The sequence below is a fragment of the Juglans microcarpa x Juglans regia genome, chromosome 2S, assembly GCF_004785595.1.
Source record: "Juglans microcarpa x Juglans regia isolate MS1-56 chromosome 2S, Jm3101_v1.0, whole genome shotgun sequence".
Lineage (NCBI taxonomy): Eukaryota > Viridiplantae > Streptophyta > Magnoliopsida > Fagales > Juglandaceae > Juglans > Juglans microcarpa x Juglans regia.
In genome coordinates, this window is record NC_054597.1 from 2393924 (window position 1) to 2406896 (window position 12973).

The window sequence follows — 12973 nt, forward strand, 5'->3', positions numbered from 1 at the left end:
CGAAAGAGGAAGCATAATTGATAAAAGCCATACCCCTAAGCCCTTATCCCAGCCCTGACAAATTACAATGGAGATGCACTACCACAGGCCAGTTCAGTGTTAAAAGTGCCTATCACCTACTGACAGAGTTGGATAATCAAAAGCAAGGTCAACCTTCAACTCTGCAAACAACACGGGCCCTTTGGACAAAACTTTGGAATCTCAACATTCCTAATGCAGCCAAATCTTTCCTCTGGAGAGCCTGCCTAAACTCCTTACCTACCCGAGCCAATTTAATGGGAGGGAAAGTTATTGAAGACCCTACTTGCCCAATTTGCAAGCAGCAACATGAGACTATTGAACATACTCTATGGGATTGCCCTTCGGCAAGAGACACGTGGGCTTAGAGTACAAGGAAATTACAGAAAACAAGCCCTTTATTCCACAAGTTTGCAGAGCTAGTAGATGGTTTTGTGGAAGGCCTGGAGCAAGAGGACCTGATGGTTTTTGCAATCACATCGTGGCTTATCTAGAAAAGGAGGAATGACCTGATCTTCAAGGGCCTATTTTCTCATCCCACAAATATAACTCAGCAATCAAGATAACTGGTGGAGGAGCTACAACAGATGTCACAACAGAAGAGGACTCCTACAACCACTGGCCATCAACTCTCAAAATGGGAAGCCCCACCTAAAGGCAGCCTAAAACTGAATTGGGATGCCTCAATAGACAAAATATCCTGCCAGGTAGGTGTGGGAGCAGTTATCAGAGACTGGCAGAGGCCTTTGCTGCTCTACAGGCCTCCATTTTCTGCAAGTCCTCGGGCTACAAAGACATTATAATGGAAGGTGATTCGTTGCAGGTTGTCACAGGCCTCACTTCTCAGACTGATTCAATCACTTATGCATGCAAGCTAATAGCAAATACTAGGAAAACACTTGATTCCTTTACTCATTGGTCAACAAGGCATACTCTTAGAGCAAATAATTATGTTGCTCATGCCTTAAGCAAGGATGCTCTATGCATCAGTGGTTATATCATTTCTTTTGATTCAGTACCTTTTTGTATCCAGAATCTTGTTTAAGATCTTTTAATACAGGCCACGAAAATTTCAAAAAAAAGAAAGAAAGGAAGAGATCAGATGATCTCATTCCCATGACCAATAATATCACTGCAAAATTTAAATGATTACTTTTACCCTACACTTTTTACATCACTAGAAAATTTAAATTTTTGTTATTAAATTTTGAAATAATAAAGTAGACCAGTGAGATCAGAGATGCCATACCCAATATCTAATTATATATCTCTAGCTAGTTTACTCAATTTGAATAGAAAAATTATTTAGCTGGTTTATCTATTGAGAAAACCTGGGCAACAGCCGATTTGAGTATCTCATAAAATCAGCCCACCAATCAGAATGCAACACGTCAGTTCTTACCACCATTACCATGCATCCCATTACACCTGAACAGCCCATCCAATTCTCCATTTCCCTTTCTTCCTCTTCCTTCTTTTCTTCCTATTCAAACCCATCACTCGACATCACTCACTCCATCCCAACCCAAATTCGATAGCACCCCACTCATCTCCGACTGCAGAGAACTAGCACAACTGGCTCTCGACGACAACCCTAACATCGCATTCAAAGATTTTCAAAAAACTGGTATTTTGATAGAACTTAATTTTCGGTCTTAACATTAAAACTTCATTTGGACTTGTATTGGAGTTTTTGTATTGGAGTTAGATCTCATTTCGAAGTGATTGTAATTTGGGCTATGGAAATTATCTTGGCATATGGATTGATAACTCATCTACTCCATGAATACCAATTGTTTTTAAAAACATCTCAAAGGCCCTTCGGCCAAAACACATTACCTATCAGACGTGCATCTCAACCACTGCTCATTACCTATCATTCGTATGATTGAAACTACTATAATCCAGATTTTTATCAATTTTTTGCTATTACTTTATGGTTATGGTTTTGCAATATCATGGTATTGGGTATGTTTTAGAATGAAACCGAGAGTGAAGTAGATTCTAGGTCTAGTAGTTTAATGGTTCATGACTACTAGTTTAAGAGTAACCCATGGAGGGTAATGTCTTCAATTGAAAAACTGAAGCAAGGCACCTGACAAAAATAAGTTTCAGTAGTTCTAAACGGGGAGGGGAAGGGGAAGGGGATGAGAAATAATCATCTGTTCTTTTTCTATTGTAAACAACCTTCAGAAGCTAATGTGTCGTATCTTTACTGGTGGGCTGTTTTTCCTCCAACTACAACACGGCTAGTCCAAAGTGGCTCTATTATCTATTATATATATATATATATATATATATATATATATTGGCTTTTGTTTGGAAAATCGACAAAAATGATTAATGTTGTTTGTTATCCTAATTCTCATCATTACATAATGTGACATTATATGATTGAAAAATTATTTATTATATTTCATTTGTGAACCTATCATTTAATGTCACATCATGGATGATGAAAATATAATAAGAAAATAGATGATGAATAGATTTTTTCTTTTTAGATTAAAGATAAAGATCAAAAGGATATTATTCTAACAAGTCCAGCGCTGGATTTTGTCGTTAGCATCTATTACCTAATAATCCAGTACTCTTGCTACGTACTCATCAGCACTGTGAGAGATTTGGCCGCTGCAATCTTCCTGATCGGTCGTATATATATTGATCATCTAGACGTTAATTAGGAATCAAACAGTACCCATGCATGCACACCTCAGATTACATGACTAGGAAACCAAAGATTAATTTCATGAACAACTTCCACCATATTGAAAACAAGAATGATCGATCATCCTCCTGATCGTGAACCTTGAAAGAGAGTAGAGTAGAGACTCCCTCGGGGGTCCAGCTAATTATTGCGCACGGCCTCCGCTTGTGAGGTAGAGAATAATCCTCATGAGACCACCATTGATCAAGCTCCGGCTTAAAGCCGGCGGCTTTTGCACATAATTTGCACGTTTCCTTCTCCCCGTTTGTGGACGATGACCCTTCACATGCACCTGAAAATCAACAAATGCCGTGCTATGCTAGGTATATTATAATAATATTATATACATGCAATCCGGAAACCAATGCAATAAGATGCAGATGATCAATGTGTTTCTATGATCTGGAAGGTCATGTACTGTTTTAGCAGCATTTGTGTGGCACCAAGCTAAAGAAGATGCAAATCATCATGATCTTACGTTAAGCAGTACTAACCTCACCTTCATATTAATAACTAATCCTTCAAGCTAGCTCCATAGTACCATTCCCTCCTTCCAACTCTCTATATGGTATATATTCAAAACTAACTTCTTACATATGCTAGCTGCTACGTCCGTACGTACTGATCACTGCTCTTTATCTGAGAGATAAGAGTACTAGCAAAGGATTCACCATGTAGAAAAATAGAAAAGATTTCACAAAAATAAAGTCACAAATTGACATGATTTCATATGATATATACGTTATATTTATTTTACAATAATTAAATTAGTAGCTAGCTTTACAATTGATCATACCACACCAGTTTGTAGGTTTAATTTTGTGGAATATTTTTGTGATTAAAGCATTTCTAAAAAAATATATATAGAAAAAAAAGTAGAAAAGTTGTTAAACTCATGTATTACATGTATAATTTACATGGGCATATATATAGTCTAATCTTCGAGACCAGTACATGTCTGTCACAACGACAATATTATTCCTAGATAGAGAATTTATTTATTTTTAAATATTATTTTATTATATAGTTGTAATAATATGGTTGTCATTTTATTGTCGGAGCTCGGTGAAAGCTAGGGCTGTGTAATATCATTGTAACAAACATCCCAGACAGCTTCCAATTCCATGGTGCATGGCATCTTTTGCAGCTGCTTAATTCTGAGCAGCAAGGGTACTTAGCATTAATAAGGTCAAATTGAGAATAATATAATACCATAAAGTTTTTTCATAAGGTCAAATGGAGCATAAATATACCTTACTCTTCTTGCCATTTTCGTTATTTTTTTAGGAGCAAAACTATGTTTATTTTATTATTTTCGTGCAAACGCTACAGCAATCTTGGTTTTTCTTTTAAGTATATATTTTTATATTGAAAAGTGCTGCGGCCATAAAAAAAATTTGAAAAAAATAAATTTATAAATTGACACAAATTCATACGATACATTAAATTTACTTTATAATATATAAAAATAATTTTATAATCTAGTGTATTATGTCATATTACGTAAGTTTATTAATTTATAAATTTTACAAAACATCCATGTGATTAAAGTATTTTTCTAATGTTACATTTGATGATGCGTGCAAATTTACAAGTACTGGTGCATCTAATTTGGCCCTTAAGAACCCACCCAAGTTTGGCAACGACGTTTGTAACAAAGGATTCGCGCCACTCGTACCAAAGCCACCAAACCCGGCCGGTCACCCAAACGTCCTCCTCTCTCTCTTTTCCTTTGACCTACAACGAACAAACCAACTGATTTAACCGAAAATCAAAATGCAAAAGCCACCTTGTGTCTTACGTACGCCTCCGGTGCCGTACATTTCCCTAACTTTCCTCCATACCTAACCCTATATATTCCTTTCCCGTCTCCGCCAGCTTAATTACCTCGTTCTCTGGAGCAGTACTGTTTCTCTGTACAACTTAGGGAAGTACTGCAATCATTCATCTAACTGGTTTCCCGTACTCTGTCTGAATTTGTAAAGCGAAAACACAGAAAACCCAAAAGATAATGGCACGTCATCAAGTTGTTGTTTTGGCTCTTGTTTGCGTTGCGATTGCTGGGTTGGCGGCAGTCCAAGCTGAGGAATCTCCTACGAGCTCCCCAAGGCCTCACCCGCCACTCCGTCTTCGTCGTCGTCACCTGCTTCGGCCCCCAACTCATCGTCATTGTCCTCAGCCCCTAAAGCCTCCGTGTCCCCTCCCAACTCATCGGCCTCGAGCCCCCCAGTCTCCTCACCCAAGGCTTCTGCTAGCCCTCCCACCTCCTCTTCTTCCACACCTGCCGCCTCTCCATCCAATGACTCTGCCTCCTCCCCCGACAGTGAGGTCTCGTCTCCTCCCGCCCCCGGAGGCAAGTTCACCCCTGCAGAAGAACCCGCCTCTGGACCTGCTGCTGATGATGTTTCTGCCCCCGCACCCTCGGAAAATAGCGCCACCGCCGCCATCAAGATCTCTGCTGCCGCTGGTGTAGCCCTTGTTGCCGGCTTCTTCGTCTTCTAAATTAGCGATCGATTGACTAGCTGTAGATGTTGTTCGTACAGAGTAATTATTTGTGCACGCACGAGCTTGTTACATATATATATATATATATATATATAAGTGCATCTGTTTGCGATTAATTTGTGTTAATTTTTTTGTTTTTAATCGAGAGGAATCCATTTAATTAATTGGGACCTGTAGGAGATGGTCCGTTTGTTCTTCAAACAATTCTTCTATTTCCTTTTTATGTATGTGCGTTTAATTCTCAGGGTAACAGACTATTTGAGATCGGAGCATAATAATTTTCTATTTGCATGCTCTATAGATCACAAGCATCTGGCCAAATAATCAGATTATTTATTATTATACATGACATATGCAGATATGCTAGCTAGCTAGCTTCTAGCTAATTACTAATATAATTTAGATTTGTAAGCTAATAGAGTTCTTGCAAATAATCTCTAGCTTGTTTTTGCTTGTTTCTTTTATTTTATTTTTCATTTTTGTCTGAAGTCCGAGTCTTCCAATAAAGTTTTCGTACCAGTTGATGCATGGCCAACTAAATTATTAGCATAAAAATTGACTGCCATTGACCAAATCATGGGTGTTTGGAATCTAAAATACAGCTCGATCCACCCCTTCTAATTGGATGACAGGCAGGAAAGCCAGGAGCTCCAACTCCTACGCAAAGATCAGGGTGGCCAGGATGCATGGTAGTCCTGCTCATGCTCGAACCACTCCTCAAATCTAATAAGCAAATGGGGAAGAGGCCCCACGAGGGTGGATTGCTTGCAGCTTCCTGTCCCCTGAGTTAATAGATTTCGTCAACCTCCGAACAAGGAGACCGATGTCGAAATCTTCTCAATCACACAGTTTGAGAACTAATTATTTCTTCCAAATAGCTATTCCCAAACCCTTTACCCAACTGTGTCACTTATATCATGATGTGGTTACTTCCCTCAATTAACATGGACTTAAAAATTTTAAGTTCCAATGCATGCATCGCCATATCTTGCATAATCAGGATTCAGAGCATCTACATTGGCTTTTTCAAATAATATTTCATCTCGAAATTTAACTAATTTTATCAATAGTTGGCCCATATTAAATTAGCCAAACACTTTTAATCCTAAATATTATCTACAGTAAATTCATCTTTTTCTTTAAAGATTAAAATCATTGTTTCACCTCCAAATACATTGTTTATTAATTTCGGCTATCTTTCTCTCGCGTTTCCTTTCTCTTTCTTCTTCTTTTTTCATCTCCCGCGTTTCTTCTTCTCTTCTTCCCTATTTCTCTGTCGCGTCTCTTCCTCCGTTCTCCTCTTCATCTTTTTTTTTTCTCTTCTTCTAGTTTTTTTTTTCTCTTCTTCCCACTTTCTCTTCTTCCCCATTTCTCTTCTCCCGTCAACCATTCTCTCCCGCGACGGCACTCTCCAACACGGCACCGTGGCAGCTTTTCTCCAGCACGACAAGCACACGATAAGATTCGAAACTCTAGCCTTGATTTTACTCTTGATTTTTATTGTTTGGGTTTGATTTTGTTGATGTTGTTTGGGTTTGATTCGAAACCCTAGCCTTGATTCTACTCTTAATTTTATTGTTTGGGTTTGATTTTGTTGATGTTTGGGTTTAGTTTTGTTGGTCTCGGGTACGTAGTTTCTTCGGTCTCGCTTGTCTTCATGTTTGCTTGTCTTCATGTTCGCTTGGTAGTTTCTTTGCTTGTCTCGATTGTGTTTGTGTCAGCTTTGAGCAAGATCAGAAAAAATATAGCACTGAAACTATGAAAATCTAAGAAGATGAACAAAAGAAAAAATTAATTGGGAAGATCCAATATAGAGACCGAGAAAGTCTGATGATTTTAGTGTGATGCTGATCCATTGGGACGCTATCTTTGATGTTCCTGTCCCAACGTAGGAAGCTGAACTAACATATAGTTTGTGGGAATTTGTACTCTTGCCTTTTATTCATTGTATATACATGACATACTTCCAAAGATTCCAATTATAGTTCAAGAAAGGAGATACCAGATCTGTGTTATTGTCTTTATTTATACAGCTTCATTAACTTTTTTAAGTTTTTAAGTTTTAAAGCCAACTTTTTTAACCTGGAAGGCTGGAATTACGTTGGCTTTAGCCTACTGTCTGCTGCAGGCAATCATTCTTCTCATTCTTGTATCCTACTGATTGAATGTTCTGGGCTTAATTTTCCAACATTCTAGCATGATTATTTTGTGGCTTTTTGTTATTTTGGATCACAAATATGGGTGTTTGAGAATGTGGGCAGCAACTAAGATAGCAGCCTCTAGGATGTTCATAGTTTTATAGGTTGGTTACCACCCTATTCATTACTCTCATTTTGCATTAGTTGGTGATGATGTTTATGAGAATTGGTTTGGTTGCATTGAAGATCGATGAAATTGTTTTGAAAATATTGATATCGTGTAATGAAATTTTGTTTATTGGATTGTGAAAATGAAAATGAATATAATTGTTGGAGATTATAGGAAGTTATGAAAATATACTTAATTAAAAAATAAAAATTAATTATAAAAATAAAAAAATAAAAAATAATAATAATTTTTTATTATAGAGTGTAATGACTAATCTAATATAGACTTTACATTTTAAATGATTAGTTAAAAGTGAAAAAATTATATATTCTTCAAAATTTGAAGAATAAAATAACCGATCCAAATGCTTTCAAAATGATTCAACAAGCAGATAGCTGAAGATTATCCCTCTCACACGCGCGCACACGAGTTATTTGCGGCGCCCCACATATCTATTTCAATTAATAACTTGCTAGGTTGTTTCATTACAACAGAATGGATTTTGGAAATTAAATAAGGTTTCAGCTCTCATGATTGACTAAATAAGCAATAAGCTGGCAACAACTCGAGGGTACGTATCTACTCAATCGCAGACTGTTTGACTTGGAGAAGCCTTATTTCCAAACATTCATGAAACATTATTCCCCCCCCCCCCCCCCAAAAAAAAAAAAGAAGAAGAAGAACCCTTAATCATATATATATATATATATAGGCAAACAGGACTAGCTAGAAGCAAACAATTATATATATATATATATATATATATATATATATATATATATATATAGATGCATGTGAGCCCTCGATGCCCTTGTAAATTTAGGCCCAGCTCCAGCAGGCGATTCTGCAGATTGATAGGAAAATTAATTGAAGGCAGGTAGGGCAGGGAAAAACTCAATTCTTAACAAAACAAATACTATATAATTCACATACAATGCATTAATGTAAAATCTAGCTTGTCGCTTATAACGTTTCATTATATTATATTGATTAAATTTCATTATTATAATACGTTTTCTTTAATTAATTAATTGGGGTCCATGCATGGGATAGAATAATTGAATGTTTTAGCTACACGTACGATTAGGGGATCTTCACATTAATTGTTTAACAATAATATTACTTTGTCCTCTCATTTTGTCCTCTTAATATTTTGAGCGCTCATATATTTAATTTTTTTTACTTACTTACTTATTGATTAAGAAAGTGATTATTAGTATATTAATATATTTTTTTATTTTTAAAAAATGTTTAAAGATGCTAAAAACAATGAAAAAGAAGAAGATAGGTTTTGCCTAAAAGGTTTACACAAGTAATTTGCAGGAAAGCTCAATTGAATTCTCATTATCGCAAGGCAATATAAATTACAAAGCTGTAGCTAAATAAGAAATGTGCAGCTATAAACGGAATGTACAACTATAAACGGAAATTATGAACAAAGTAATTACAATCCAAAATACGTTAGAGAAAAATCTGGGATGACTTTGAATCATGGGATTGATGAGAGTGATGAGTATCATGTTGATTCTCTTATACGACCCCTCAAAATTAAGGTGCCATCGACGACATTGATTTTGCTATGTAAACTTTGAAACCGAGATCGTGCAAGGGGCTTGGTAAGTAAATCAGCAAGCTGATCATCCGTATGAACATGAGCGACGCGCAGCTGGCCTCGGCGAACATAATCCCGAACAAAGTGGAGGTCAATAGCTATGTGCTTCATTCTGGAGTGCATAACTTGATTAAGACTAAGTTGAGTTGCACCGACATTATCACATAGAAGCAATGGAGTGTCACGAAGCTTGAGACCAAGTTCATTGAGAAGAGAATGAATCCAGGCCATATCCGAATCAGCAGTAGCGAGAGTGCGACACTCTGCTTATGTGGATGAACGAGCAACGACCTTTTGTTTTCGAGTACGCCAGCTGATGGGGTTGTTGCCTAGAAAAATAATGTAGGTAGTTGTGGACTTGCGATCGTCAAGATTACCCCCCCAATCGGCATTAGAGAAACCACGAAGAATAGGATTGGTTTGCTAACGTAGAAGAAGACCAAAATGAATGGTATGTTTGACATATCGCAAGAGTTGCTTGACATGTTGCCAATGAGAGACAGTGGGTTGATGCATGTACTGAGCAAGACGATTGACTGCAAATCCAATGTATGGATGGGTAAGAGAGAGATATTGAAGAGAGCCAATAGTGCGACGGTATTTAGTGGGATCACATAGTGCGGTACCATCATGGAGAAGAAGCTATGCAGACACGGCCATAGGTGTTTGTACTTCTTTGGCACCAGTCATCTTCAATCGAGTGAGTAGATCATGGACATATCGATTCTGAGAGAGAAATAGACCTTGCTTCACTCGTATGACTTCCACCTCTAGGAAGTAATGCAAGTCACTTAATTCTTTCAAGGAGAATTTGTCGCCCAAGGACTTGACAACGTGCTGTCGAAATTGAGTGTTGTTGCCGGTTAGAATTAAGTCATTGACATAAACCAGAATATAGAAGAGAATGTTGTTCCGATTGTAAATGAACAGGGAGTGGTCGGACTTGGAGTTAAAAAATCCCAACTCCAACAAACCAGACCGCAGAGCATTATACCAGGCTCTAGGGGCCTGTTTGAGACCGTAGAGGGATTTTTGAAGTGCACAGACATGTTGAGGATGAGACTAATCAATGAAACCAACTGGTTGTTGCATGAAGACTTGCTCAGTGAGTTGGTCATGCAGGAACGCATTATTAACATCAAGTTGATGTAGGGACCAGCCATTAGAAAGAGCCAATGAGAGAATCAGCCGAATGGTGGTCGATTTAATGATGGGGCTGAAAGTCTCAGTGTAGTCCACACCCGGACGTTGATTAAATCCTTTGGCGACGAGACGTGCTTTGAATCTGTCCACAGTACCGTTGGGGTGGCGCTTAACGCAATATACCCATTTACATCCAACTAAGTTAGATGCAGGGGGTTTGGGAACAAGCTTCCAGGTGCCATGGGAAACCAGCGCAGTGAATTCATCGGCCATGGCTTTGCGCCATTGAGGGTCCTTGAAAGCTTGAGAAACGCACGTTGGTTCCAAGGTTGAGGCAAGAGGATGCTTGGTGGTTACCGATAGCTGCCTGGGACAGAAGATATGGTTCTGAGTTCTTGTAACCACATGATGGGTTCGATGAGGTAGTGGGGTTTCTGCAGGCAAAGGAGATTCAGTGCTAGAGGAAGACTGAATGGGAGAGGTTAAGGACATACCTGGAGTAGAAGTCAGAGTGACAGGGACAGGCGTCTCAGCTGCAGGAGGTGTGAAAGGCAAGCGATCCGAAGCAGGAAGAGTGACAGGAGGCACTGGTGAAGGAGCTACGGTAATCGCAGGGGAAGAGACAGGAACTGGCTCTGGGACACGAGGAGGCGCATCTTTGAAGGGAAACACATGTTCATCAAAAGTGACATGTCTAGAAAGATACAACTTACCCGTGTGGAGATCCAAACACTTGAAGGCATGCTGAGTGAAGGAGTACCCCAGGAAAACACAAGGTTGGGACTTTGGTTGGAGCTTGGTTCGGTAAGGGACAAGCCAAGGATAACATTGGCAACCAAACGTCCGTAATTTGTGATAGTCAGGAGGTCGACCAAAGAGTGCTTCAAATGGACTTTTGTGCACGAGTAAGTGTAGGAAGACGGTTAATGAGGTAAACCTCAGTGGCTAGAGTATAGTCCAGTAAGTTGAAGGGGCTGAAGCATGATGAAGTAAAGTCATACTAGTTTCAACAATATGGCAATGGCGACGTTCAGCCGTGCCATTTTGTTGAGGAGTGTGTGGGGCAGTAGTGTAATGACTAATGCCATGACCACTAAGAAATGATCGGAGTTTGATGAATTCACCACCATTGTCTGAGTATAAATTTTTAAGTTTGCTTGAAAATTGATTTTCAACCATGGAGGTAAATTGCACAAACGTAGCGTGAACATCATACTTGTGTCGCAAGGGGTAAAACCAACAGTACTTAGTGAAATGATCAACAAGTAAGAAATAATATTGATAACCATCAATGGAAGGGACTGGGGAGGGTCCCACACATCGGCATACAAAAATTCAAGAGGAGTAGTACTCTTGAGAGAAGTAGAACTAAAAGGCAGCTTATGCGATTTATTGCATTGACAGGAAATACAGGACATTGGATAGTTAGAGGGGGAGACAGATAAGCATGATTTCGAATAAGAGATGACAAGATCTTTGGAATGGGATGCCCCAACGGATGATGTCAGAGAGTGAAGGAGACACGAGTTCCAGCTAGTCGAATGTGATTTGCTTGAGGGAAAGAGGAACTAAATGCCACCGGATAGACCCCATCTTCACACCTACCGCGCATGAGAACTGCCCCCGTCGTCCGATCCTTCACAAGGTAAAAAAGAGGATGAAACTCAATGATAACATTATTGTCATGAGTAGATTTGTGAACAGATATCAAGTTTTTATGAATGAGAGGCACATGTAAGGTTTCCTTTAATGTGAGGGATCGAGAAGGAGAAGAAATGGTAGCAGAACCAATGTGAAAAATTGGCAAACCTATACCATCACCGAGAACCACCTCATCCTGTCCCTCATACTAGGAGTGAATGGAGAGATTGGCTAAATCGAATGTGATATTGTGAGATGCCGCAAAGTCAAGGAGCCATTTGCCTTGGGTTGGAGCTGTCGAAGTGGCACAGTTTGCAGCAGGACATGACGGAAGCTTGAAGCATGTTTTAGCAATGTGTCCAGACTGATCACAGATTTGGCAAACAACAGGAGACTTCTTTGATCCAGATTTATTGTTGAAATTCGGTTTGGATTGAGATTTGTTATTTTTGAATCGACCATTGGACTGTTTCCGTTGAGAAGAGTTTGCTGTGACAACAAGAGCGAAAGCATTACCATCCATGCGTTTGATGTAGTGCTCATGACCAATGAGCAAATCATGTAATTCGGCAAACGAAAGAGCAGTCTCTCGTGTGCGAATGGGAGCCACCATATCTCGAAATTCCGAGCCAAGGCCATTAAGAACATAGAGCGTCAAATCATCATCCGAAACTGGGGCATCAATAAGAGAAAGTTCATCAGCGATCACCTTGACCGCATGAAGAAATTCAGATACCGTGCGAGAACCCCGTTGGATAAGGGTTAAATCTTCCTTCAACTGCATGATGCGAGCTCGAGATTTACTGGCAAACAGATGGGCGAGATGCTGCCAAGCAGCACGACTCGTGGTGGTCATTGCAATGAGAGGCATTACGGTTTCAGAAACCGAGGAGAAGTCGCATTGAGCAGCAACTGGTCCTATCGATACCAATGTGCATAGCGAGCCAAAGCAGAGGAAGAGGACTTCTCGGTAGGTGTAGGAGGACACGGAAGTGTACCATCTAAATAACCCATGAGATCATAGCCAAATAAAATGGTTA

The 12973-nt window shown here is 39.1% G+C and overlaps 1 protein-coding gene across 1 annotated transcript; it reads left to right on the forward strand.

The window, feature by feature from the left end:
- Nucleotides 1-4626: 4626 nt before the first annotated feature.
- Nucleotides 4627-5371, forward strand: LOC121252868 (classical arabinogalactan protein 11-like). Its single transcript, XM_041152697.1, is given in 2 exon segments — nucleotides 4627-4832; nucleotides 4835-5371. Coding segments are annotated over 2 exon segments (489 nt in total). The 5' UTR covers nucleotides 4627-4736; the 3' UTR covers nucleotides 5228-5371.
- Nucleotides 5372-12973: the final 7602 nt, after the last annotated feature.